General features: G+C 40.9%; 1 protein-coding gene and 1 pseudogene across 2 annotated transcripts in view; one reads left to right on the forward strand and one right to left on the reverse strand.

The window, feature by feature from the left end:
* Nucleotides 1-19,215: 19,215 nt before the first annotated feature.
* LOC117093508 lies at nt 19,216-21,784 on the reverse strand (annotated as a pseudogene).
* Nucleotides 21,670-27,638, forward strand: part of GIPC2 (GIPC PDZ domain containing family member 2) — a 99,646-nt gene continuing 93,677 nt past the window's right edge. The window contains exon 1 of one of the 2 annotated variants that reach the window (XM_033225386.1): nt 21,670-22,138. In XM_033225386.1, coding sequence (XP_033081277.1) covers nt 21,899-22,138 — 240 coding nt within the window. In that variant the 5' untranslated portion in view covers nt 21,670-21,898. Of the gene's footprint in view, nt 22,139-22,169; nt 22,308-27,638 lie in introns of those variants that run through there. The other variant, XM_033225388.1, reaches the window with a different exon arrangement.

Raw genomic sequence — 27,638 nt, forward strand, 5'->3', positions numbered from 1 at the left:
ATTATAGAATAGTGATTTTTTAAAAAATTAAAAATTGGAAGTCATGGTATCTGATAAAGAATTTTATTTTTTATTTAAAAAAGGTTCTAAGCCTGGGCAACATAGTGAGACCATGTCTCAACTAAAACAAAACAAAACAAAACAAAAAACAGCCAGGTGTGGTGGCTGTGGTCCCACCCTGTAGTCCCAGCTACTCAGGAGGTTGAGCTAGGAGGACTGCTTGAGCCCAGGAGGTTGAGGCTACAGTAAACTGTGATTGCACCATTGCACTCCAGCCTGGGTGACAGAACGAGACACAGTCACAAACAAACAAACAACAAACAAACAAAGGTTCCACTGTTGTTGTGAATGTAAATTAGTACAACCTTTATGGAAAACAGTGTGAAGGTTTCTCAGAGAGCTAAAAACAGAACTACCATTCAACCTAGCACACTACTGGGTATCTACCCAAAGGAAAATAAATCATTATATTAAAAAAGGCACTGGTGCTTGTATGTTTATCACAGTACTATTCACATAGCAAAGTCATGGAATCAACCTAAGTATGTCCATCAATGGTTGATTGGACAAAGAAAATGTGGTGTATATACATCGTGGAATACTATGCAGCCATAAAAGAATGAAATCATGTCCTTTACAGCCACACGGATGGAGCTGAAAGCCATTATTCAAAGTGAAATAATTCAGAAACAGAAAATAAAATACTTGAGATCTAAATAATGGGTATATGTGGACCTGCAGATGGAAATAATAGACACTGGGGACTCTAAATGGAGGAAAGGTGGGAATGGGGTAAGAGTTTGAAAAATTACCTATTGGATACGATGTTCACTCTTTGGGTGATGGGTACACTAGAAGCCCAAACTTCACCATTATGCAAAATATCCATGTAACACCCACACATGTATCCCCTGAATCTCAAAAGAAAAAAATTTAAAACATTATATTGAAAGGAGAAAAAAGTTCTAAGAATAAAAGTAAAATCAAATTTACTTATCAGTTTACCAAATCCCTTTTATTAAGTTGTTAAACAAATATTTAAAACAGATGGAGGTGGTTTCTAGGCCGGGTGCAGTGTCTCATGCTTGTAATCCCAGCTCTTTGGGAAGCCAAGATGGTTGGATCACTTGAGGTCAGGAGTTTGAGACCAGCCTGGCCAACATGGTGAAACCCCTGACTCTACTAAAAATACAAAATTAGCTGGGCATGGTGGTGGGTGCTTGTAATCCCAGCTACTTGGGAAACTGAGGCAGGAGAATCACTTGAACGTGGTAGGGGAGGTTGTAGTGAGCTGAGATCCCACCACTGCACTTTAGCCTGGGCGACAGAGTGAGATTCTGTTTCAAAACAGAAACAAAAACAAAACCAGCCAATCAAGCAAACAAAAATAACAACAACAACAACAAAAACTGATAGTTTCTAACAAATTTTATTTTTTATATGTGAATGCTTTTATAAAAAAACATTTCAGGCTGTGCATGGTGGCTCACGCCTGTAATCCCAGCACTTTGTGGGGCCGAGACAGGTGTATCAGCTAAGGTCAGGAGCCTGACCAACATGGTAATATCCTATCTCTACTAAAAAATACAAAAATTAGCCAGGTGTGGTGGTGGGTGCCTGTAATCCCAACTACTTGGGAGGCTGAGGCAGGAGAATCGCTTGAACCCAGGAGGTGGGGGTTGCAGTGAGCAGAGATCGCGCCGTTGCACTCCAGCTGGGGCGACAGAGCAAGACTCTATCTCAAACAAACAAACAAACGAAAAATAGTTCAAGGTATCAAAATTTATCAGTTATCAAATCACCTTTAGTTAGTTATTAAACAAGTATTTACTGAGAACGCCGAGGCTATAACATTGTAGGTGCTACAGATACAGTCCTAGCCCTAAAGCCCTTACATTCTAATCATAGAAGACAAACACTAAAAAACATTACTTGCATTGAAAAACAAGTCAGTCATTTTTTTGAATAATGATAAGCATTAAGAAAAGAATGACCTGTAATCCCAGCACTTTGGGAGGCCGAGACGGGCGGATCACGAGGTCAGGAGATCGAGACCATCCTGGCTAACATGGTGAAACCCCGTCTCTACTAAAAAATGCAAAAAACTAGCCGGGCGAGGTGGCGGGCGCCTGTAGTCCCAGCTACTCGGGAGGCTGAGGCAGGAGAATGGCGGAAACCCGGGAGGCGGAGCTTGCAGTGAGCTGAGATCCGGCCACTGCACTCCAGCCTGGGCGACAGAGCGAGACTCCGTTTCAAAAAAAAAAAAAAAAAAAAAGAAAAGAATGACAACGGCATGGAAACTGACTGGAGGGGGAAGAAGTGTGCTACTTTTTAGCTAGAGTCATCAAAGACTTTTGTGACCTTGGGCAGGTTGGGCAGAAAGCCTCTCTGGGAAGACAGACGTTTGTATTCAGCCCTTAATGACTCACAGCGGGTAGTTGTTGGAAGACAGTTTAAGGAAATAGGAACAGCAATGACAAAAGTCCTGAAATGGGAACCTTTATTGAAAAGCAGAAAAATAAATAATTTACTTCCTAATTTTCAAATCCTGTTGATGTTATGTTTCCTAATACATATCAAAAAGGCAGAAGTAGATGTAGATGTCAGATAAAATGGGATGAGAAAATGTCTTTTTTTTTTTTTTTGAGATGGAGTCTCACTCTGTCACCTAGGTTGGAGTGCAGTGGTGTGATCTCAACTCACTGCAACCTCTGCCGCCCGAGTTCAAGAGATTCTCGTGCATCACCATGCTGGCTAATTTTTTGTATTTTTAGTAGATACAGGGTTTCACTAGGTTGCTCAGGCTGGTCTTGAACTTCTAATCTCAAGTGATCCACCCGCCTTGGCCTCCCAAAGTGCTGGGATTACAGGTGTGAGCCACCGCACCCAGCCAAAAATATGACGAGAAAATGTCAAGTGTTGGCCCCTCATCCTGGCTCTTGCTGTCTATAGAGACCATTTCTTTTCAGGCTTGTATTTCCTATTTGCAAATGGAGAATACTTATCATATGTACCTCCTAATAGAATACAGTTCTCTATAAACAATAGTAGGTATGGACGAGATAATGTTGAAAGAGAAGTTTACCTCAGACATTTTAAATTATGTTAAATTAAAATGTTATCTTTGTTCAAATTTTTTCAAATGAAGATTTTTTTTTTTTTTGAAAAGGAGTCTTGCTCTGTCGCCCAGGCTGGAGTGCAGTGGCCGGATCTCAGCTCACTGCAAGCTCTGCCTCCCGGGTTTACGTCATTCTCCTGCCTCAGCCTCCCGAGTAGCTGGGACTACAGGCGCCCGCCACCACGCCCGGCTAGTTTTTTGTATTTTTTAGTAGAGACGGGGTTTCACCGCGTTAGCCAGGATGGTCTCGATCTGCTGACCTCATGATCCACCCGTCTCAGCCTCCCAAAGTGCTAGGATTACAGGCTTGCGTCACCGCGCCCGGCCTAAATGAAGATTTTAAAAGACATATGGTTCTGTATTTCTCAGGCTGCTGATTCATATATTGCCAGTTTCCCTCATACTCTTAAATTTTGAAATGCTTTAGCTCTTGAAAATGAAAATAAAGGCCAGGCGCAGTGGCTCAAGCCTGTAATCCCAGCACTTTGGGAGGCCGAGACGGGCGGATCACGAGGTCAGGAGATCGAGATCATCTTGGCGAACATGGTGAAACCCCGTCTCTACTAACAAATACAAAAAACTAGCCGGGTGAGGTGGCGGGCGCCTGTAGTCCCAGCCACTCCGGAGGCAGGAGAATGGCGTGGGCCTGGGAGGCGGAGCTTGCAGTGAGCTGAGATCCGGCCACTGCACTCCAGGCTGGGCGACAGAGCGAGACTCCGTCTCAAAAAAAAAAAAAAAGAAAAGAAAAATTAAATTACAGATAAGATTCACAATAAAAATTTTAAAGATCATGGGTGTACTACATTAAAAATGTATTTCATAGCATTAACCTTTTAACCCCAAATGGGCCTTTTATTATGTTCTTACCCCCACCCCTATTAAACATTTTTTTTTGTGCTGAACAGGCTGTATTTATTAAGAATTATTATATTTATATTTGGTGACAGCTGTTAGAATTATTATATTTAGGCCAGGCACAGTGGCTCATGCCTGTAATCCCAGCGCTTTGGGAGGCTGAGGCAGGAGGATTGCTTGAAGTCAGGAGTTCAAGACCAGCTTGGCAACCCCATCGCTACAAAAACTTTAAAAAATTATCTGGGCATGGTGGCATATGGCTGTGGTCCCAGTGACTTCAGAGGCTGAGACAGGAGGATCACTTGAGCCCTAGGATTCGAGGATGCCATGAGCTATGATCATGCCACTGTACTCCAACCTGGGTGACAGAGTGAGGCCCTGCCTCTGAGAAAAACAGAACTATTATTTTAATATATCCAACATAATACAACAGCTAGTTAACTACTGATAAACAGGAAGTAAATAGCTAGAAACAAAAAAATGTGATTTTTTGTTTGTTTGTTTGTACAGATAGGGCCCTTGCTATGTTGCCCAGGCTGATCTTGAATTCCTGGCCTCAAGCAATCCTCCTGCCTCAGCTTCTCAAAGCTCTGGCATTACAGTCATAAACTATAGCACCTGGCTAAGATTTCGATTTTAAAAAATTCACCTCTATAATCTGTTAGGTGTGTGATTCCCATTAGGTGATTTCCAATACTGAAAGTAACATCACTTATCCATATTACCTAACTCCTCTGTAATCTCCTTGGGATGTGGAGACATCAGATTAGGAGCTACTAGCCTTGGCTTTGATTATAATTTTGACGACGGCTAGTAGAAGAAGATGACATTAGATGAGGTCTATCCTTTTGTAGACGAAACTACCTTTAGCGATCATACCAGAGTTCACCCTGGGAAAATAGACTAGAGTAAAATTTAATTTGTTAGTGTGTATTTTTTTAAAAATCATGGACCAGAAGTTTGTGTTGTTAAGAACTTTGAAAGTGTCGGCAAATATCCTAACAAAAATAAAAAATGAATAATGTTAGGGTAGAAAAAAACCTTCATGTTCTTTTTAATGTTAAGAAATCACAGTAAATGATGCACGGCATTAAAGTTAGGTAGTGTGACTATTTTACAATGCTTTGTTTTAAAAAGCTTGTTACAAAGCTTGTTTACAATACATTTTCAAATATCCACCCACTTTTTAACATAGTAAAAAATTTAATAAACCACAAAAATTTAATAAATAAGTAAGACTACTCTGAAATTCAGAAATAAAAACTCTTTAGGCTATTTTCTAGAACCATGTAATATAGAGAGCATTCTTGGGTGTGGGGGGTTATTTTTGTTGTTACTCTTTGCCAGTAAGAATACATTTTACAGGCAATCCGCTCGGGTCCGCTTCCACGCCATGGAAGATTTGTTCTTTTGCTCCTCACAATAAATCTTGGTGCTGCTCACTCTTTGGATCCGCACTATCTTTAAAGAAAAAAAAATACATTTTACAATATTATCTACTAGTTTACATTCTGTGTGAATATATGTGTATATTAGTTTAAGCCATATGAAATCATAGATACTCAACTTTTTGATCTATAAAAATGACAATATGAAATTATCTTTTTTTACCTATGGAAATAATAATTTCATTTACATATATATATATATAAAATAGAAGTTTAATAAACCATTACTTACTATTCCTAGATAGAATGACTCTAACATTTTAAAATTTTACTCGTTTATTAATTTTTTCTAATTGCATCCCACTACATTTATTTCATGATCTACATTTGTGAAACAGCTCATAGTTTGAAAAACACTGCTAGAATTCTCATAAGGATATAAATGTAGTAATTGTTAAATTTTAAAACTTAAATGTCAATTTGTTTAAATTCATTTAAAAACTGACTGGAAAATTTTTACTCATTATTTGTGGGAACAGCAGTAGATATAGCTATTTTTTGGTCATAAGACAAATTCTAATAAATGACCATTATTTTGATTAATTTATAGATGAGTTTATTTCCCCCTTCAACTTAATTATAGATAGGAAAAGTAAATTTGTATTGAATTTGCCCTATTAAATTCTCGTGTCAGTGGTGACAATAACATTCAGATTTCCTTTAAATTCTGTCTATACAGTATTTTAGCAAACCTATGCTAGTATCATTAGAAAAAATAAATTATAAACCAAAGATTTTATGAAGGTCATATATAAAGAGATGGGTGTTTTAGTAAGAAACAGAAATTTCTTAAGCTTCTCATTAGATTTCTTTAGATTTTAGCTCAAAATAGATTTGAGTGAGTTCACTTCTGATGGATTGCTTTACCCTGATTACAGAAAAGAGAACTTCCAAATAAATCACATTTAAAAATTTTTTTAAATTTTTAAAAAAATTTTTTTAAATGTACTGGGGCTGGGTGTGGTGGTTCATGCCTGTAATCCCAGCACTTTGGGAGGCTGAGGTAGGAGGATTGCCTGAGCCCAGGAGTTCAAGACCAGCCTGGGCAATTTGATGAAACTCTATCTCTTCAAAACACAAAAATTGGTTGGGCATGGTGGTGCACACCTGTGGTCCCAGCTACTGGGAGGCTGAGGTGGGAGGATTACTTGGGCCCTGGAGGTTAAGGTTGCAGCCAGTCATAACCACACCACTGCACTCCAGCCTGGGTGACAGAGCGAGACCCTGTCTCAAAAGAAAAAAAAAAAACAGAGAAAAAATTTACTTTAAATTTTAAAATAAACTTAAAATTTACTTTAAAACATTTCTACTCAGTTTGCCAATATCACAACTATACCTCTAAGGATTACATATGAGAAAACAAAATACCATTAAAAGTATCTGACTAGGCTGGGTGCGGTGGCTCACACCTGTAATCCCAGCCCTTTGGGAGACTGATCACCTGAGGTCAGGAGATCAAGACCAGCCTGGCCAACATATAGTGAAACCCCCTCTCTACTAAGAAAATACAAAAATTAGCTGGGCGGAGTGGTGCATGCCTGTAGTCCCAGCTACTTGGGAAGCTGAGGCAAGAGAATTGCTTGAACCTGGGAGGTGGAGGTTGCAGTGAGCTGAGATCATGCCTCTGCACTCCAGCCTGAGCAACAGAGCAAGACTCCATCTCTCAAAAAAAAAAAAAAAAAAAGTATCTGACTAAATTTTATTTTCATATTGTTTCTTAATTTTATGGTTATCATCAGTGACTACAAATATAATACACAGGAAAGTGTTTCCCAAGTTGTTATATTCAATGGTTTTCTTTTGTAAGCATTCAGTATAATCTTAATGTTTTAGGAGACTGTACATAGTATTTATGTGTAGCCTGTTAGAATCCATAGGCCTTTAGGTAAGTATCCTCTTTATTATTGCTATTTCAGTCCACAGTGTGCTTCTGGGATAGAAATAAATGGGCCACTTAAATACATCTCTGAGGCAACAGCCAAGAACTGTCTCATAATTGTTTTTATAAGTAAGTTAGAAATTAGAAAATTAATTTGCATTAAGTGGTGTATGTGCACACATGTATATTTTTCAAAGTCATCAAAATATATTTTCTTTTCTTTTTTTAAAAATATATTTTTAGGGGCCGGGCACGGTGGCTCGGCTCACGCCTGTAATCCCAACACTTTGGGAGGTTGAGGCATGCACATCACCTGAGGTTGGGAGTTCGAGACCAGCCTGATCAACATGGAGAAACTCTGTCTCTACTAAAAATACAATTAGCCAGGCGTGGAGGCACATGCCTGTAATCCCAGCTACTCAGGAGGCTGAGGCAGGAGAATCGCTTGAAGCCGGGAAGCGGAGGTTGTGGTGAGCCAAGATCACGCCATTGCACTCCAGCCTGGGCAATAAGAGCAAAACTCCATCTCAAAAAAAAAAAAAAAAAAAAAAATTATATATATATATAGCACAGGCTGCTCCCAAACTCCTGGCCTCAAGCAATCCTCCTGCCTTGGGCCTACCAAAGTTCTCAGATTATAGGCATGAACCACCACACCCGGCCATGAAAATGTATTTTCAAAAACACTAAAAGCTTCTTTTTAAATGAAAAATATCAGAGTATTAGTTGACTGAATATATTTGGAAGATATTAGACCTATTAGGTAAATCATTATACATATTAAGCACTTCAACTGTATGTGGTTATTATAAAGTATGTTTCTTTTTCTTATTTCTTACAGAACACAGAAGGAAGTCATAGTTGTTTCATTTATTACATGTATTACCTCTTTTAAAGAAATAAGCACCTATAATAGTGCTTGGCTCAATAATAAATATTAGCTACTATTAGTCATAGCATCTCTTCATTTGAAAGTGGACTTAGAATTCTGGTTTCAGAATTCAGTTGCCAGAATTTATTCATTCAATATTAATTAAAAATTTAAGAACAAACTATATGTTAAGTGTGTTTCATGAGAATTTGAGGGTTTCTGGTTCCCGGCCAAGATAGGAAAGCAGCGGGAGTGGCAAGCTCCCTGTCGCATAATCAGCCCTGTAGAAACTATAGCGCTAGATGGAAGCTAGGAATCCCTGTGGAGATTTAAGGCTGTTTTGAACCAGTTTGAGTGTTAGGGTAGGCTGGTTAGTCAGAGGAAAGCTTTTTAAGTCTGCTCTTGACTTTTTCCAGAATTACCTTGTAACAGATATTGCCTGCAACTTCACTGCCAAAATTGGAGACAAAAGCTCAGAGTGTGCATGCTGAGACTGCAGAGTATTATCAGGGCCGTGCAAAAGCCTTGGTGGCAAGAAGTGTTGATGGAAACAAACGTAGACTGATTTGTGGTCCTTGGATATTCATTCCTCCTCCTCTTTCCTTTCCAAAACCGTTGGACTGGTGTATTCCTCTCCGAAGGAGGCTTCTCATTAAGGATTTAAAGTAAAAACTCTGACACAAGAGTTGCCTAATGTATAAGCAGCAAACCAGAATGATCAGTAGTATTTACGTGGTGCCTGGGATTCTGTGCCTTTGGGCTCATCTCCCACGTCCTTCAACTCACTGATTCGGCTAGGGTCCTTGTTGCAGCCCCTTCCTCAATTCACCATATCAGCTAGAGGATCAAGGGGAATGTGGCCAAGGTAAATAGATATCAGACCATTTTTTTTTTCATTCACTGTGGACAAATGAACTGCCATAAATTCTATAGCGTAGGGGGAATTTCCTGTTACCATGTCTTTCAGGGTCACCCATGAGTGTAGTAGCTGTCTGCTTCTCGCTGTGCCAGCGTAATATGCAGAGCAGGCCTGTACTTTTTCCTCTTTTATTAACTAGTCATTACCTAGGTCCAGTCTTGCATATATCATTCATATTAAATAATGGAATGCACGTTTCAACTTGAAGATTTGGTTGAGGAGTAGCTCCAGTCACATCATCACTTGGTAGTCTATCATGAAGTTGTCAGTCCCTCCCAGAACTCACCGGCAAGTCAGGAGCTGCTTTTCAATGGGAAAAAGCCTGTTGGCCGCAGAGGACATGGCTTACTCCAAAATCCTAGGACTCTGCACCCAGATTCTCCTATTGGGATTTGTCAGAAACTCCGTATAGCTATATCTGCCACAACACTTCAGATACTCGAGTGAATTTTGAAAGATGAGCAGGGAACTCTCAGGCTGCCATGTTGGGAAAGCGGTTTCTAGGAGTTCCATGAGCAAAGGGCACAGTGGTGTTTAGGAACTTTTAGCACTGTAACAGAGCTAAAGTATATCATTTGATTTGGGAGAGAGGTAGAGAAATAGGTGGGGAACCAGTGCTGTATGTATGCTATCCTAGGTATTTATATTTTATCCTATAAGCCTGTAGTTCCCAAACTGTAGTGTGCATCAGAGTGCTGGGAGACTTGGTAAAACATGGATTGTGGGTTTGGGGTGGGAGCAGAAATTTTGTATTTACAAAAGTTCCTGGGTGATACTGATAGTGCTGATTTGGGAACTACACTTTGAGTACTACAGAAAACAAGTCGTTTTAAACAGGAGACTAACACAATCAGATTTAAGTTAACCAAGATCACTCACAGGTAGACGTATGGCAGATGGCTAGGAAAGATACAGCACAGGAGAAATAAGGCTAGTTGGAAGACAATCAAAATAATTGTGTTAAGAAAGCAACGGGCTTGTGTTAAAGTTAGCAATGGAACTGAGAAATAGGGAAAAAACCTCATTTCAATGAGTATTTAGCACTTATTAAATGCCAGGTACTCTGCTTTGAACTTTGATGTCTCTCTGGATTTTTTCAAAGCATCTGAAATCTTGGCAGAGAATGGGATAAACTTTCTTTGGGGGAACATAAATGTGATTTAATCCCTAGAAAGAAAATGTTTGTAACAAACTTAGAACCAGGTATCAGCAAAACTAAATCATATTTTGACAACCACAGGATAGAAAAATTCTAGGTTTTCTATTTAAGAAGGAAGAATCCATTTTCATCTTCTAAATGACCCTGAATGATAAAAAGTTATGGCTCTATAGTTTTATATTGAATCACAGAATTATATTACTCTTGTATATAAAAGAATCATGGCATTCAGTCAAACACTTAGCTTTTGGTAATATATTTTATTTATTATATTTTTATATATAAAAATATATTTTACAATTATATTTTTTAAACAAGTGAGGAAAATGTTGCCTAATGCTGGTAAATGACTTGCCACAAACTAATGGGTAGTAGAGCTTGAACTGGGTTTATTCAATGCTGGTCTGGTGTTCTGCAGTAACCACATAATCGGTTATTGTCAATGGCTAAAAATAAAATTCAAACTTATTCCTAGTATTTATGACTGTTTGTAATCTGATATCAACTTACCTTTTCCGGTTTATATATTGAAACTCCAACTCTACGCTTGTTTGTAAGATAAGCCATACATAAATCATCTACTTATGTTTCGCCTCTGCAAGAAAGAATGCCCAACAATTTTTCTCTTCATGTGGTTCCCATTCTACTCCCATCTTCTATCTGTCAAAATCAAGGTCCAGCTCATATGTGAGACATGCCTGATGTTTTTGAGAACCAGTAATTTTCTTATTCTGCTCATCTCCTTGTAGAGCTTATTACAATCTGCCTTGCATAATTAATAATGATGTTAATCTTCCTCATTAGATTGAGCTTCCTTGAAAATGGACTTTTCTTCCCCAAGATTTAGGTCAGTCCTTATAGAAAACAATTTCTCAGCTAATGTTTGTCTAATTTATGCTGAATAATTGAAATAGTAGACATGTTGTGAAATTAATTTACTGATATTTTTATTTAAGAAAGATGTCCAAGGAGGCAGATTATATAAAATGTTTTTGAAACACAATGAATTGCAATAATTTTAGAAAACTATACTATTCTGAATTAAATATTAAATACAGTTTATCACAGAGTGATAGTTTAGTTGATAACTTGAAATATTCATTTGTCAAGTACATGTAGTTCAGGACTCGATTTAATAAACAGATTAAAAATGTGATTAGCATGCCAATTATTGAAATTTCCGACCATACTTCAGAATGATTGCAAGTGTTCTTTTTTTTTTTTTTTTTTTTTTTTGAGACGGAGTCTTGCTCTGTCGCCGGTCTGGAGTGCAGTGGCCGGATCTCAGCTCACTGCAAGCTCCGCCTCCCGGGTTCACGCCATTCTCCTGCCTCAGCCTCCCGAGTAGCTGGGACCACAGGCGCCCGCCACCTCGCCCGGCTAGTTTTTTGTATTTTTAGTAGAGACGGGGTTTCACCGTGTTCGCCAGGAGGGTCTCGATCTCCTGACCTCGTGATCCACCCGTCTCGGCCTCCCAAAGTGCTGGGATTACAGGCTTGAGCCACCGCGCCCGGCCGATTGCAAGTGTTCTTAACGTTTCTCTTATAACTTATATTCACGATTTAAATAAACTTTTCTTAGTCCAAAATGCTTGAATTAGAATATTGTCATTCATTATTTTTGAACAACTTAAATATATGCCATGTTCTGATAGCCTACTTTCAATGCTTAAGAGTACAATGAAATGTGCCATATGAAAATTATGATAAAAAAACAGAGCATGTACTTGATTTAGAAGATAGTACATCCAGCCTGGGAAATAGAGTAAGACCCCCATCTCTACACAAAATTAAATATAAAAAATTGGCCAGGCATGGTGGCACATACCTGTGGTCCTAGGTGCTCAGGAGGCTGGGGCGGGAGGATCACTTGAGCCCAGAAGCTCACGGCTGCAGTGAGCCATGTTTGTGCTACTGCACTCCAGCCTGGATGACATAAGGTGAGATCCTGCCTCAAAAAAAAAAAAGAAGATACTACAGGATCTTAGGATATGTCATTCATTTTCATTATGAATGTCTATTGTGCAATTATAACTAATATTTTAAAACATGTATTATGTGATAGGTACTATGCCACCTGATACACAAGTATATTTACAATATGTTTTATGCAATATTTATTTTAGCTATAAGAACTAAATATCTTTAAGTATGAAAAATTAACCAAGGGAGATGAAAAGATTTGCCCAAGATTGTAATCAATTACCATTGTACAAACAGCACAATGACTTGAACCAGGTCTCTTGGTTCAATCTAAAACTCATGCTCTTAATTGGTATAATAACAGCTTCCTTCAATTATAATAGTTGTGGAAACTATAGAAAAGTGATACATCTCATCATTTCAATTTGTTTACTTGAATTCTGAAGGAAAAGTAGAATGCAGAATGCCCACCAAAAATTTTTATTTGGATTTTCATGTTATCTCTAGTCCATATAAATCAACATTCTCTGCATTTTTGGTTGGCAGATATAAACTTCAGACCTGCTTCTGCTAAAATTACAACAAAACCTTAATTATGTTATATTGAACTATTAGGGTTATATTTTAATGATGGTTTTCAGGTCAAATTCTTAATTTAAAAAAAGTGTACTGGGTAAGTTCAGTGTTCTAAAATTAATTACCAAATGTGGCAAAATATTTTTGGATAATATTTACTAGCATACTTTTTCCAGTATAACTGAGGAACAAAATGAAAAATATTTGGCGGTATTTGGGAACCTATAATTTGCATTTATTTCAAGTTAAAAATGGAACAATTGGAGAAAATTATCTCCTTACCAGCTAATGACCTTCAGGTGTTGACAGTCTTTTACCTCCCCCCCTACCCCAGCAAATGGAAGGAAGATTGACTCCAGGTTTCATGTTTTTGGTCTATAATATAATTAATTTCTACTCTTACTTGAAATGTTTTTTTCTTAAAGACACTATGTTTCTTTCTGTCATTGCTATATCTCGGCCTTAAAATTACTGTAATGATTATCTTCAATAGCTTTAAGTTACTCTTTTCATTGAAAATATTTGGGCTGGGTGCAGTGGCTCACACCTGTATTCCCAGCACTTTGGGAGGCCTAGGCAGGTGAATCAAGAGGTCAGGAGTTCAAGACCAGCCTGGCCAAGATGGTGAAACCCCGTCTCTACTAAAAATACAAAAATTAGCCGGGCGCGGTGGCAGGCGCCTGTTATCCCAGCTACTTGGGAGGCTGAGGCAGGAGAATCAGTTGAACCTGGGCGGCAGAGGTTGCAGTAAGCCAAGATCACGCCACTGCACTCTGGGTGACAGAGTGAGACTCTGTCTCATTAAAAAAAAAAAAAAATGTTTAACTCTATCCAGTATTTTGGGTCTGTATAAAAGAAATTATTTGTTCAACTCTGAGTCATCAAAGGCTTGTATGTCAACCAATTACTATTATTATGTTTCAGTTTTGCATACAGTACTTAAATGATTAAAATGTGTGACCTTTGAATGTGACTGTGCTTTAAATCTCATGCAGTTTTTCCATATTTATGTTATTGTAGAACTAGTGTTAAATTAGCTTACTGTTCACATTTGTTCTTGTCTCTTCAATGTTTATTCACCATAACCTTGGAGATGTGGAGTAATCTGGAGTCCACGCCAGAGGGTTTCCTCTAAGTATACACAGATGAGATAATGCATGTAAAATATTGAGGACTAAGCCAGACACACAGTAGGTGCTCAAGGAGCAACTACGTATTCTTATTATTAAATATATTCTTCCTTCTTTATCACCCCACCTCCTCTTCCTCTTTCCATTTTCCATTTCTGTATTTCCAATCACTCATAATAAAATTTACTTGAATTTCAGCTAAGAGTTATTTCCTCCCCCATTTGCCACCTTCAGTTGTTCATTGTTGCCATGCAACTATAAAACATTCTATCTTTAGTCCCTGGGAAAACTGCATATGGTTTAACAAATCCCGTGTTTATTTTCTCCCAAGTATTTGCTTACTGGATACATACATAATGGAGAGTGGGGCATACAGGGAGGTGATCAGTGTGTGTTTCTTCAGAACTCCTAATGTTACATGTTGTAATTAGAGGCTACATTTGCTGGGAAAAACAAGTTAGTAAATTTATCTTATGATTCATTTATAGCTTCTTATAAATAAGACAATTTCTTATAAACAAGACAATGTCTTATAAGTAATATTGCTTTTGGCAGACATTAATCATAGAATTTTTAATGACTCATGCTTGCTTTTATAGTTGATACTTTAAGGTTGTTAGGAACACCAAATACTGGGTGGAAACATTGTAGATTGATAACATGGGTTGAATTCTAAGTCTAGATGCAAAATGAAGACCTAACACTTTTAATTGTTTTTAATTTATTTATCTTAAGTAGTAACAAAGGTTAATCAATGTTATCCAATTATATTTACTGATATCTGTTATACATATAATACTTTCCAATGGAGAATCTGGACAGCATACCAAAGAGGAATATGAAATATGGTTTCTATCATCAAGGACTTATCTCGCTGGATTTCATAATTTACCATGTGTGAAAAAGTCAGCATATATACAAACAAAACTTTGTTGTAAATAACTATCTTTTGTACAATAGATATGTATTAGGAACTCAGAAAAATGAGTGACTAGGTGGGCTGGTATGCCAGCCGTTTCTATTTACATCTCTAGATCCAACCTCCAACCCTCTCCTCTCTCCTAGAGGCATCTGCAGCCTGGGCCATATCAGCAGAGACTCCATTCCCTCTGGCCTTGGGTTTGATTCAATGTTGAGTCTAGGTAGATAATGTGAGGGTGGGACTGGAATGAGGTCGGTAGGCACGTTTGTGGAACCTGGGACAAGAGTACAAATAGAGACCCAGATACCGTATGCCTATTTAAAACTGCTTGATAATCAACTGTCAAATAATATATGTTTTATACTTCTATTTTGGCCAATATAGCTTCATAGTGATCTGAATGGATAAGTCCAAATTCAGAGTTCTCCAATTCAATAGTTCCACACTGGAATATAGGGACATGGGAGAAACAGGTCTCTGCCTGAAGCCTACCCCCATTATTTTTCTATCCAGCTCTGTTCTGTTCTTCTCTAATCCCCACTTTAGCCTGGCCAAAAGCTGCTCCTTAGCCATCTTTCAGACACAGGGATGCTGGCTGCCTGGACCCTGGTGAAGTCCATGCACATTCTGGAGGCAGGTTGGGGGCCACTTGCACAGGAAAATCAGGGATCCTGGGCGTGTAGAACGTGGTCTAGAAAGGAGGGCGTGAATTCTGGGTGGCCATTCCCCCTTACCCCTGTGGGCTCCCTACCTTGCGTGGTATGCAGCTAAAGGAATGCCAGAGCAGAACTTCTGCCCAGCTTTAAGGGTAATATTGGGTCAAGGTATTAATTTCCCCAAGTGCTTTCCTTCTAGATTGCCTTGGCAATGTTTCCTTCAAGCAAATGTCATAGCTCCTCTTAAAATGAACTCTCTCTACAGAACTTTTTAATTCCTCACCTCTCTGGATTTGGGGATAAAAACAGTCCTGGGGGCCAGGCGTGGTGGCTCATGCCTGTAATCCCAGCACTTTGGGAGTGCAAGGAGGGTTGATCACGAGGTTAGGAGCTCGAGACCAGTCTGACCAACATGGTGAAGCCCTGTCTCTACTTAAAATACAAGAGTAAGCCGGGCATGGTGGCACATGCCTAATAATCCCAGCTACTTGGGAGGCTGAGGCAGGAGAATCGCTTGAACCTGGGAGACAGAGGTTGCAGTGAGCTGAGATTATGCCACTGCACTCCAGTCTGGGCAATAAGAGTGAAACTGTCTCAAAAAAAAAAAAGAAACAGCCCTGGGGTACTAATATTATGCTTACTTTCTGACCACCACCTGCCCAGTCTCTATTAAACCATCACCAAATATCTTAACTTGAATGTACCATTTGTTTCCTGTGTGAGCATGCCCAATACACCTGGTTCCTTAAGTGAGATTTTACAGCAAAGGTGAACTCGACATAGCCCTTGAGGGGAACTTTCACTTTCTAAGAAAAAATAGAATTCAGAAATTGAGAGGACACAAAAGATTACAGAATCCCACCTTTCCACCCTGTCAATACACTGGCCTCTTCATTTGATATTTTGACATGGCTGAAAGATACTCTTCTCTTTGAAGTTTTTCTTAGTTTCACACCTTCTGGTGTTCTGGCACATGCTCCCAGATACTGATAATCTACCTGCCATGTACCTTATGATGATTCACTTCTCTTCCTACTTTTCTTTAGTCAAATTTCTGTGAGCTTTTTATTCATACAATGCATTGTGAAGTCACTGGGCTTTCACTTGATGGGAATGCATCATTTGCTTAGTATTACAGGTTTTCTCTACTCTTGTCTCATTAGCCCAAGACAAAGTAATACTATTTAGTGCTATAGCAATCACAACCATGAAGGCAAATTTGAGCCCTAAAACTCTGTGGTAGTATCCTGTTTTCAAAGAGTTATTCAGATGAACCAGAATATATTACATTACTTTTTTGGGAGGATGTGGTAAAATATGTACATTATCTTCATTGAAGTGGTTTATCACTCTCTCTCCATATATATATATATATATATATATGTCAGACTTTACCAAATTGTACACCTAATTTTACTGAAAAAATTCAGTACAGGCCAGGTGCAGTGGCTCACATCTGTAATCCCAGTACTTTGGGAGGCTGAAATGGGAGGACTGCTTGAACGCAGGAGTTTGAGACCAGTCTGGGCAACATAGGGAAATCCCATCTCTATAAAAAATCAACAGAAAAAGAAAAGTCCATACAATTATGTGTCAATTACAAATTTAAAATATTTAAAGTCATTTGTCTTTTTCGCTCTTGTTCTGAGTACCCAGTGCTGTTTTCCAATGGTTAAATGACACAATGTCTTTATTACACCAGCTCCTGAGAGCTGATTGTGTACATATATTCCCAACTCTGTTTAGAGGTGTCATGTAGTTAGCTTGAACTCAGCCATGGTGCAGTATCTACACAGTGAAAATTAGCAAAATTGGGGTTTTTCATGAATAGCTGGTTAAACAATCAACAGCACACCACTAGCTGTTAACATACATAAGTAAAGACTCATGGCAGTCCTATAATACATAAATATTTTTGACATGGGGTCTCAGGTTGAACTCAAGGTTCTGGACTCAAGGGTTCCTCTGGCCTCGGTCTCTCGGGTAACTAGGACTACAGATGCCTGCTACTGTGCCTGACATAGTCCTTCATTTTGTGTGTGTGTGTGTGTGTGTCTCACTCTGTCACCCAGGCTGGAGCGCAGTGGCATGATCTCAGCTCACTACAACCTCTGCCTCCCAAGCTCAGGCGATCCTCCCGCCTCAGCCTCCTGAATAGCTGGGATCACAGGCATGCAACACCACACACATAGCTGATTTTTTTTCTTTTTTTTTTTCTTTTTTTTGTAGAGACAGGGTTCACCACTTTGCCCAGGCTGGTCTTGAACTTCTGGACTCAAGCTATCCTCCCACCTCGGCCTCCCGAAGTGCTGGGATTATAGATGTGAGCCACCGTGCCAGGCTTCAGTCCTTATTTTTTAAATTTTTATTTATTTTTATTTTTTTGAGACAGTCTCGCTCCATTGCCTAGGTTGGAGTGCAGTGGTGAGATCTTGGCTCACTGCAACCTCTGCCTCCCATGTTCAAGCGATTCTCAAGTCTCAGCCTCCAGAGTAGCTGGGACTACAGGCGTGTGCCACCATGCAAGGCTAAATTTTGTATTTTTAGTAGAGACAGGGTTTCGCTATTTTGGCCAGGTCCTGGCCTGCCTCCGCTTCTCAAAGTGCTAGGATTACAGGTGTAAGACAGGTGTAAGAATCACTTGGTACAGTGATTCTTTATCTATGGAGCTAGAAAGTCTTACTAGGGGAAAAAGCAAAAAAAAAAAAAAAAAAAAAAAAAAAGGACTTTGGACTTGCAGACACTCAACCCTATCAAATCTTTTGCAGAGATTCATACTAAGTTGCCTTTACCAAATGCCACCACTGCCATTTTCCCATGGGGGTCATTGTTGACCTAGTCTTTCCCCAAAGACCAGGAGGGTCTGGGGTTGAATGATGAACTTCTTCTTAAATTTGAAGAGCCCAGAGGCTGCTAGGAAGGGAGGGACTGCCACTTCCTCTAGCAAACACCAAAGATCTATCACCTTAACGTCCTATAGCTACTTGTGGACCAAAAGGGAACTTCAAGGTACTGCTAGGAAAAGAATGGCACCAGATCAAGCTTTCCAGATAATGGATTCCAACTCCAGCAAGTGGGATAAGAGGTTCATGACACAAATGTATTTGTATTAGGTGACTCAATCACCAGGATACCAAGATCTGTTACTTTCACAAAGTGCTCTGAGGCAACTTAAATATGGAAGGAACTTCAGGGCCAGCTCTTCCGCTCCAGGCTCCTTTTTAACTATTTAATGTGGTGTGGAAAATCCTCAGCTTGCTGAGGATTATCATCTCAATAGAGAGCTCCTTGGGAAGGAAAAGGCTGAAATTTTAAAAAAAGATCTTCATTAAAGAATAGGGAGTTGATTATGTTGCAGAATCATATCTTCTTGTTTTGTGACACATTGGAAACATAAACTTTAGAGCTTTTTTGTCTCCACAGCACAGAGGTCTGATTGCTTCTGTTTAAAAATAAGGATCTGCTGATGGATTCCAGCCAACTTCTTTTTTTTTTTTTTTTTTTTTGAGGCGGAGTTTCGCTCTGTCGCCCGGGCTGGAGTACTGTGGCCGGATCTCAGCTCACTGCATGCTCCGCCTCCCGGGTTCACGCCATTCTCCTGCCTCAGCCTCCGGAGTAGCTGGGACTACAGGCGCCCGCCACCTCGCCCGGCTAGTTTTTTGTATTTTTTAGTAGAGATGGGGTTTCACTGTGTTAGCCAGGATGGTCTCGATCTCCTGACCTCGTGATCCGCCCGTCTCGGCCTCCCAAAGTGCTGGGATTACAGGCTTGAGCCACCGCGCCCGGCCTCCAGCCAACTTCTTAAGGTCTGTGTCTGAATACATGATTGTTTCTTCCTTGAGAGCCCTCCCCAGGCAACATAGGAGGCTTTGTCATCTGGGGCAGGAGACTGTGGCCACATATACCTGATTATCAAGAGCCTGAAGCAATTCCCAGTGGGCTGGTCCAGTGGTTGAAATGAAAGCCCCTGGATAAACCAACAGCTGGCAGCCTGTGTTTGTGCAAGCTCTGCAAACCAATGTCATAACAGATGCCCCAACCCATTCTGCAGTTCGGAGTATCAACTGGGGAGAAACTATTGCCCGGACTCAACATTCTGGATTCTTGAAATGTCATTTTTCCAGGAACACCAGTGTCAAGCAGATGGACCTTTCTGTGCTTTACTAGTAAAGTTCCATGAGGTGACACGTTGCACAGCACAGGTGTTATATAATTTCCCAGCATCCTCTTCAAGGATGGAACCTCTAGTGAGGCTGTATTCCTTTGCTACTTCAGAAAGCTTCTGTGTGGATTTACCAGAAATTTTCGCTGCAAATTCAGGAAAATATTTTGTACCATATGGAGAATTAAAGCATCCTAGCAAAGAAACTATTTTGGCTCCTTTTGTTGCTGTCTCCGGGACAAGGCTACAAGCTCGCGTGTTGTTATCTGATTTGATGAAGAAACTTGAAGCTGGATGGGGGCCAAGTGGAAAGTTGCCCTGGCTCTCCTGGGAAGCACCAGCAGTGGCACTGGCTCAGTGCAGGTGTCCCTGTATTACTTTTCTAAGTCACAGAAACATAAAAATGTTAATGTTAAAGTTATCCTAAAGCTTTTCTTTTTTTTTTTTTTTTGAGTCTTGCTCTGTCGCCTAGACTGGAATTCAGTGGAACAATCTCGGCTCACTGCAACCTCCGCCTCCCGGGTTCAAGCGATTCTCTTGCCTCAGCCTCCAGAGTAGCTGGGACTACAGGCGAGCACCACCATGCCCGGGTAATTTTTGTATTTTTAGTAGAGACGGGGTTTCACCATGTTGGCCAGGCTAATCTCGAACTCCTGACCTCAGGTGATCCGCCAGCCTCCACCTCCCAAAGTGCTGGGATTACAGGCATGAGCCGCCGCACTGGCCTCCTAAGGAATTCTTAAGACTCTCCTCCCCCAGTACATCTGCTAACCTTAAGTTGAGAAACACAGATTTTCAGGACTGAATCGATGTGAGAGGTGAGGGAAAAGGAAAAATCCTGATACAACGACTCCACAATGTCTGGTCTGGGAGTGCTTGGTGATCCTATTAACTGAAATCAGAAAAAAAAAAAAAAGAAAAGAAAAGAAAAGAAAAGATACATTCAGGAGAAATGATGAGGTCAGTTTTGTTTAGTCTCAATTTGAGTTTCCTACAGTCATTCCCTTTCTGGTAGACTAAGCTGGAGGTGGAGATATTTGGTAGACAGCAACGTCTGTGAACCCGAGAATGTTGATGTGGCCATACAGGAAGAACATGCAAAGCTAAGTAAGAAGGGAAGTTAGTCGAGGAAAAACTGTCGGTGAATACAATTCCTGGAGAGTAGCAGTTAGCAAGGAGCAGGGTGGGGGATGGGGAGAGGAGAGCTAAGGAAGCTAAAAGAGGACAAAATTTAAGAAGAATGAAATGGGCAACGCAGATCAAGTAAGACAAAGACCTAAAATAATTACTTGTATTTGGTAATTAAGATATGATAGTGATTTCACTCCACTGTAATTGCATAGTAAGTGAAATTTCAGTAGAGTGTGGGGGCAAAGTCTGATCACTGTGCGTCTAATAGCAGAGAAGTGAGGAAATTTCGTAGCTAATAATTCAAGACTGTTCTGCTTTGTTGTAAAAAACGCAGTTGGAGGCGACTGTACTTGAAAACAATGCAATAAACGCGAGGTGGGGAATTGAGGGAACTCATTCTTCACACCGAATGGCCTCAATTTTCTTTGTACTATATGAGGTAAGGTCCTCTGTAGAGACTAAGAAGGGCAGAGCTGGGGCAAATGACTTTGGAGGCGTGCTGAATGTTGGGAGAGGAAGCGGCCCAGGAAATAGACAAAAGGAAAACTCAGAGGTGCCGGGGACCCGGTTGAGGGTGTTTATGAGTTCAACGTAGCACCAAGCTCAAGGTTATGTGACTTTCTCTTCCAATTCTGCCCTGCAGAGTGTAAGACGCAGAAAATGCAGACGAAGGTTGACTTCTACTTAAATCCCTATTCCCAAAAGCCCAGACGTACGGACTCGAAGGCCTGTGGCCAGATCGTGCGTGGGTGCCTACTACAGATTTATGAAAAGCACAGAAGGGCCAGCGTGTTTGCCTTCTAAGGCGTACTGTTCCGTAGCGTCGGCATCCTCAGGCCTTCACGGAAATCGAGCCATTTTTTACAAGGAGTGGGGATAAACCTGGTGATCGGATGAGGGACTACGCGTAACTTTCTTTCTCTCCAGATCCATCCCGGAGGAGGCTGGGCTGGCGGACGGGCTGGCGGCTGCTCCGGTCCAGGGGTGGAGGTCGGGGTCCCGACCCGACGCAGCCAGGCGGAAGCGCGGCTGCCATTGGCCCAGAGGCTGCTTTTACCTGCGCGGGTTCCGAGGCGCAAAGTCCGAGGCGCCGGCGGGGAGGAGGCGGCGGCCGGCAGCGCAGGTGGGCCCGCGCCCTCGGCCCTGCAAGATGCCCCTGAGGCTACGGGGGAAGAAGAAGGCCAAGCCCAAGGAGACCGCCGGGCTGGTGGAGGGCGAGCCGACGGGCGCGGGCGGCGGGAGCCTCTCAGCGTCCCAGGCTCCCCCACGCAGGCTGGTCTTCCACGCGCAGCTGGCGCACGGGAGCGCCACGGGCCGAGTGGAGGGCTTCTCCAGCATCCAGGAGCTCTACGCCCAGATCGCGGGCGCGTTTGAGATTTCGCCGTCGGAGGTAAGGCGTCAGGTGCTCAGGCTCTCCCGCCTCTTGGCCGCGCCGCGCGGACTTCGGTGGGCCTAGGAGTGTTGAGCGGCGCTTCCCGGAGCGCGAAATCCAATGCCGTGTTGAGTCCGCCGGGGGCGTCCCGGGGGGAAGTGAGTGGGCCTTCCGGGGAAGGGAAAAGGTAAGTTGGCACGACCGGAGGAAGTGACATTCCCCCTTTCTCCGAGATCTGGCCTTTGGGAAGCGGGGTGGGGGAGGCAACCTTTCTTCCGCTTGCAAATGTGTTTGCTCCAGATGTCTCGGATTCCGCCGGCCGTTCAAGGTGTGAGCACCTTCCCAGACTAGAGATCTGGCGGGGCAGGTTAATACCCTCCACCTCATCTGGACGTTACTCTCCTGTTTCCTCCGCAGGCGTGAGAGTCACGCAGGTCATCTCCCCAGATTAACGGAAAAAAAAAAATTCAAGTGCCTTCCAGGTGATACCCAGATTAAATGGGGGGAAAAATTGAAGAGCCTTCCAGGTAATACGAAACGGAGGCCCGCTTTCCCCCAATCTGTCATTTCTAACATCAACACCAGAAACCCTTTCGTGGTATTTCCAAGAAGTTTAAAGAGCTGGGCTGTTATTCCAAGAGTGGATAACCTAGAGATTCATACTTAATCACATGGGACTAGTTAACAAAATTTTCTTGAGGAAAATCAGCTCTTTTACATCATAATCTTAAAACGGGACTGAAATTTGCTTTAATTAGATTGCATGCGGGCCTGGAACTAAGTTTGACACAGGCATGACCGAAAGCACTAGTTTATGTGAACGTTTAGGTGACCACTTTATTTGTGCTAACCCAAGTGAACTGCAAAGGTAGGTGTGAGGAGTTAGCTCAACAAAATATTTTGTCCACATTTCTAGGAAAAGCACGTTAATTTTGTTGCCCTGGACTCTTAGGAGTGCAGAGAGCTGTCTTTGAGTGGCATACAGCGGCACCTGGAGTTCTTTAATTAGTTGTTTATCAGGTCTGTTCAAGGGAAATTGAGATCAAGGCAAAATTCCAAGAGGAGACGAAAGAGCTTAAAGTGTAACCCGAAAGAGTTTAAAGTGTAACCCTTTGTTCTTTCGAAGTTCCCAGGTACTAAGGGGCAAATCGCAAACCCATCTGTGAATTATTTGTATTGATATAGGATACTAATAATAATACTTTACATTTATATAGGTTTTTTTTTTTCAAAAAACACTTTCACAGGACACTTTCCTTTGATCTCTAGGGGAGGCAGGTGGCAGGTTAAACACGATAACTTGGACATGGACCCAGGTTCTACCATTTATGAGCTGTGTGGACTTGAATGAATTTAAATTCTCTCAGTTTTAGCCATCTATAAAATAGAGATTAGAATACTTGTCTTGAAGAGTTGTGAAGAGTGGAGTCTGTTTGTAAACGTATCAGATTGCATAGTTTATGGTCAGGGCTTAATACATGGTAACTAAAATTATTAATACCTAACAGTTACATGAAGGGCTGAAGTGCAAAGTGATTGGCCCTTAGCCAAGGTCACATATCTAGCAAGAAAAAAACTGGGCTGTAATTTAAACTTGGATCTTCTGATTCCTAAGCTAGTGAGCTTGTTAGGATACTTAACTGACAGCTTTAAATGTCTTTCCTGTAACCAGGGACTTCAGTTTTAGTTACAGATGGTCCTGGGTTTATGATAGTTAGACTTCAGATTTTTGACTTTGCCATGGATTTATTGGGATGTAACTTTCTGGACTTAAGATTTTTCCACTTTATGGGTTTATTGGGGGTATTAAATGCATTTTCAACTTATGATATTTTTGACTCACAATGGATTTATTGGGACATAACACCTTGGTAAGTAGAGAAGTATCTGTATTTTGCATTAACACTTCTCCTCATCATTATATATGATATTATTCTGAGCTCAGGGTACATGATTTTATTCAATCTACTTCATCCCTAAGAAGTAAGTATTATTATTAATATCCCCACTTTACAGAGAGGAAACAGACTTTGAGGTTCAGAATTTTTTCAAAATTACACATAGCAAGTGGCAGAGCCTGGATTTGAACTCAGTGTATCCTTTTTTTTGTTTTGTTTTTCTTTTTTTTTTTTTTAACGAGATGGGGTCTCACTCTGTTGCCCAAGCTGGAGTGCAGTGGTGTGATTGTAGCTCACTGCAGCTTCCAACTCCTAGGCTCAAGCAATCCTCCTGCTTCAACCTCCCAAGTAGCTGGCACTACAGGCATGTGCCACCACATCTGGCTAATTAAAAAAACTTTTTTTTAGAGATGTGGTTTTTCTACGTTACTCAGGGTGGTTTGAACTCCTACTCTCAAGTGATCCTCCTACCTCAGTCTCTTGAATAGCACAGACATGGAGCCATTGTGCCCATCTTTTTTTTTTTTCCCTCCCATGAAGATATATTGTTTCCTAAGTTTTCCAGAGTCTCAGCAATAGTTTGTTAGCCAGGTTCAACATTTTCAGTGCACTGACTTGCAAAGTCAGTTTCCAAGATAATATACACGAGGTGTTTTCATGTGTTACCTCAAAGTTTATAACATTTTATAACTCCAGTATATATGTATTTTACCATGTTTATGCATGTAACCAACATTAATGCAAGTTTTCCATCTGGATAAAAAAAGTTAATTATATGCAGGATAAAGTATTGGTCATCATAGCATAGTATGCATAATATTTCAGTGGTTCACTTTGAAACAGAAGTAACGTATTAAAATGAAATGCACACCAAGGAGATTCCATTTTCGTAGCCCATTTCCTCAGCAAGAAATTACCTCAGCAATAACGATGTAAATAACTTTTTTTGCTGATTTTTGTTTTTTGAGATGGAGTCTTGTTCTGTCGCCCAGGCTAGAGTGCAGTGGCACAATCTTGGCTGACTGCACCCTCCACCTCGTGGGTTCAGGTGATTCTCCTGCCTCAGCCTACCTAATAACTGGGATTACGCACCACCATGCCTGGCTAATTTTTGTATTTTTAGTAGAGATGGGTTTCACCATGTTAGCCAGTCTGGTCTTGAACTCCTGACCTCAGGTGATCTGCCCGCCTCGGCCTCCCAAAGTGTTGGGATTACAGGTATAAGCCAGTGCACCTGGCCTAGAATTGTGATTTTTAAGGTGAGATTTTATCCTCACAAGCATGCTATTATTTCTCATAAACAGACCAACCTTCTTTTGACACCTGTTGCCATCCCCTGTATTACCACCTCATTTCTGCTTTATAGCAAAACTCCTCAAAAGTTGCTGTCTCTGAGATACAATTTGTATCTCATTTTCGGCTCTAAACTTTTCGTGGCTTCCCCTCTCACTTGGAACAAACCAAAATACTACGATGGGCTGCGGGCTCTGTTACCTCTTCAAAGTCATTGCTCCTTCTGCTCCAGCCAGCCTGGCTCCTTGAATGCTGGAGCCTTAAGACTTTTGCTTTGGTTTTTGCCTCCGCCAGAACCTCTTCCTACAGAATGCCCTTCCTTAAGTCTGTTCAAATGTCATCTTCTTGGTGAGGCTAGCACTGATCGCCTCTAGGTACAGCACTCCCTATTCCCTTCTCTGCTTAGTTTTTCTCCATAGCATACTATCCTATGTATATTTAACTGATTTTGTTTATGGTCTGCCCCCCTGCCCCAATAGAAGCTCCATAAAGGCAAGGATTTTTGTCTTTGTTTACTGAGGTGGCCCTCAAGGGCCTAGACTGTGCCTGAAACATAGTTGGAGTTTAAAAAATATTTGTTGAATAAAAGGATCCTCACAAATTCAGTAGTTAAAATCCAGTGTCTTTAGCATAAAGCTTTAGTATTGGTTACAATACTAATATCTTATGTAGGTGTTAACTTTTTTTATGTTCTTCTATGAGGTAAGAGACTAGCCTTTAGGTGGGGGTAGTGAGGAACATCACTCATTAAACTTTTTTGAAAATAAATGTATATATTTAAGGTATACAACATGATGTTTTGATATAGTGAAATAATTATTACAGTCAAGCTAATTAATATATCCATCTTAGAAATTATGAAACTCGAGGCTCTGTTTGCAAGCAAAGTCACTTCCTAAATGAGTTACAGCATATGAGGAGCTGCTTCCTGAGGCTTCCGAGAAACTGCTTCCTTTTCTGAACTTGCTGACACTAGCACTGAGCTCTTTTGAAAGTCAATATTCTGTATTTATGTGGTACTTCTAGAAGACATGAAATGTTCTGCAGACTTTATCATTTCCCAGCAGTGCGAATAACTGGCAAGTGGAACTGTTATCTTTCTGGTTCACACATGGGAAACTGGGACGAATAGAGCAAAATAGGGTTTTACTGACTTGCATATAGCACCCCCTGCCCTGGAAAAACAAGTTACAAAAATCTACAAAAAATGAAAGAATTGGGAATTGGGCATGAATTATTACTATTGAGATCTGAGGAATATGAAGTAAGCCCATCAAAATTGAGTAGAAAAAGTGTGAGAATCAGTCCCTGACATCTGGTAGCGGCCTTGGCACCTGCAGGAAGGCCTTGGCGTTCTGTTGCACATAAACAATTGCACACAGTGGCAACAGCAGATAAGACTGCTCTGACTGTGGTAATTTCTCCTACTTTACAGATAGGTTTACTCAGATTCCTGGTCATAGAATTGCACCCACTTCCTGACAGCACCCTATCCAGAACAAATCCATGCTTTGGACCCTCTCCCAGATCACCTGACACAAGCCCAAATCCTTTCTAATGTTTCTTTCTGAAACCCCCAGGATCTCCCAAAGAGTGCTGTCACCCTCCTCACAAGGAGGAATAAACTGCAGGTGAGAATTCCTGGTGGTCTCTGCCTGGAAGGTATTGACAGTTGTCACTTGTCACTGTTGGGTTATTACAATGCGGATTCTAAAGAGGCAGCCTTAATTTGGTTTCGCTGACTCCTCTCATCCTCTTTTAGTATTTTAATGCTGTGATCATACCAGTCTAATCTTAGCACTTTTGGAGGCTGAGAATTGAGAATCCTTGAAGCCAGGAGTTTGATTGACAACAGCCTGGGCAATGTCGTGATACCCTGTCTCTAAAAAAAAAAAAAAAGCCAAAAAGAAAAAAAAATTAGCCAGAGGTGCTGGTATGCACCTGTAGTCCCAGTTATTCAGGAAGCTGAGGTGGGAGGATCACTCAAGCTGGAGTTTGAGGCTGCTGTGAGCTATGATTGTGCGGCTACACTCCAGCCTGGGCAACAGAGCAGGACTGTCTAAACAAACAAAAACCTGCAAGGGCTCCCCATTACTTACAAACCAATTACTACCAGCCAAACAATATCTCATATTCCTGTCTGCCTCTTGAGTCCTCTCCTATGCCCACTGTTCCAATCTCACTTCTTAATAATCCCTTTTACATTCAACAATATTTAACTGTTTCATTCCATTGTGCTTTTTCTCATGCTGTTCTTTGTTCCAGTAACTCCTACTCACTTTTCTAGTCCCGTAATTTCCTCCAAGAAGCCTACCCTGTGAATCCAC

The sequence above is a fragment of the Trachypithecus francoisi genome, unplaced genomic scaffold, assembly GCF_009764315.1.
Source record: "Trachypithecus francoisi isolate TF-2019V2 unplaced genomic scaffold, Tfra_2.0 Lachesis_group12, whole genome shotgun sequence".
NCBI classification, from domain to species: domain Eukaryota; kingdom Metazoa; phylum Chordata; class Mammalia; order Primates; family Cercopithecidae; genus Trachypithecus; species Trachypithecus francoisi.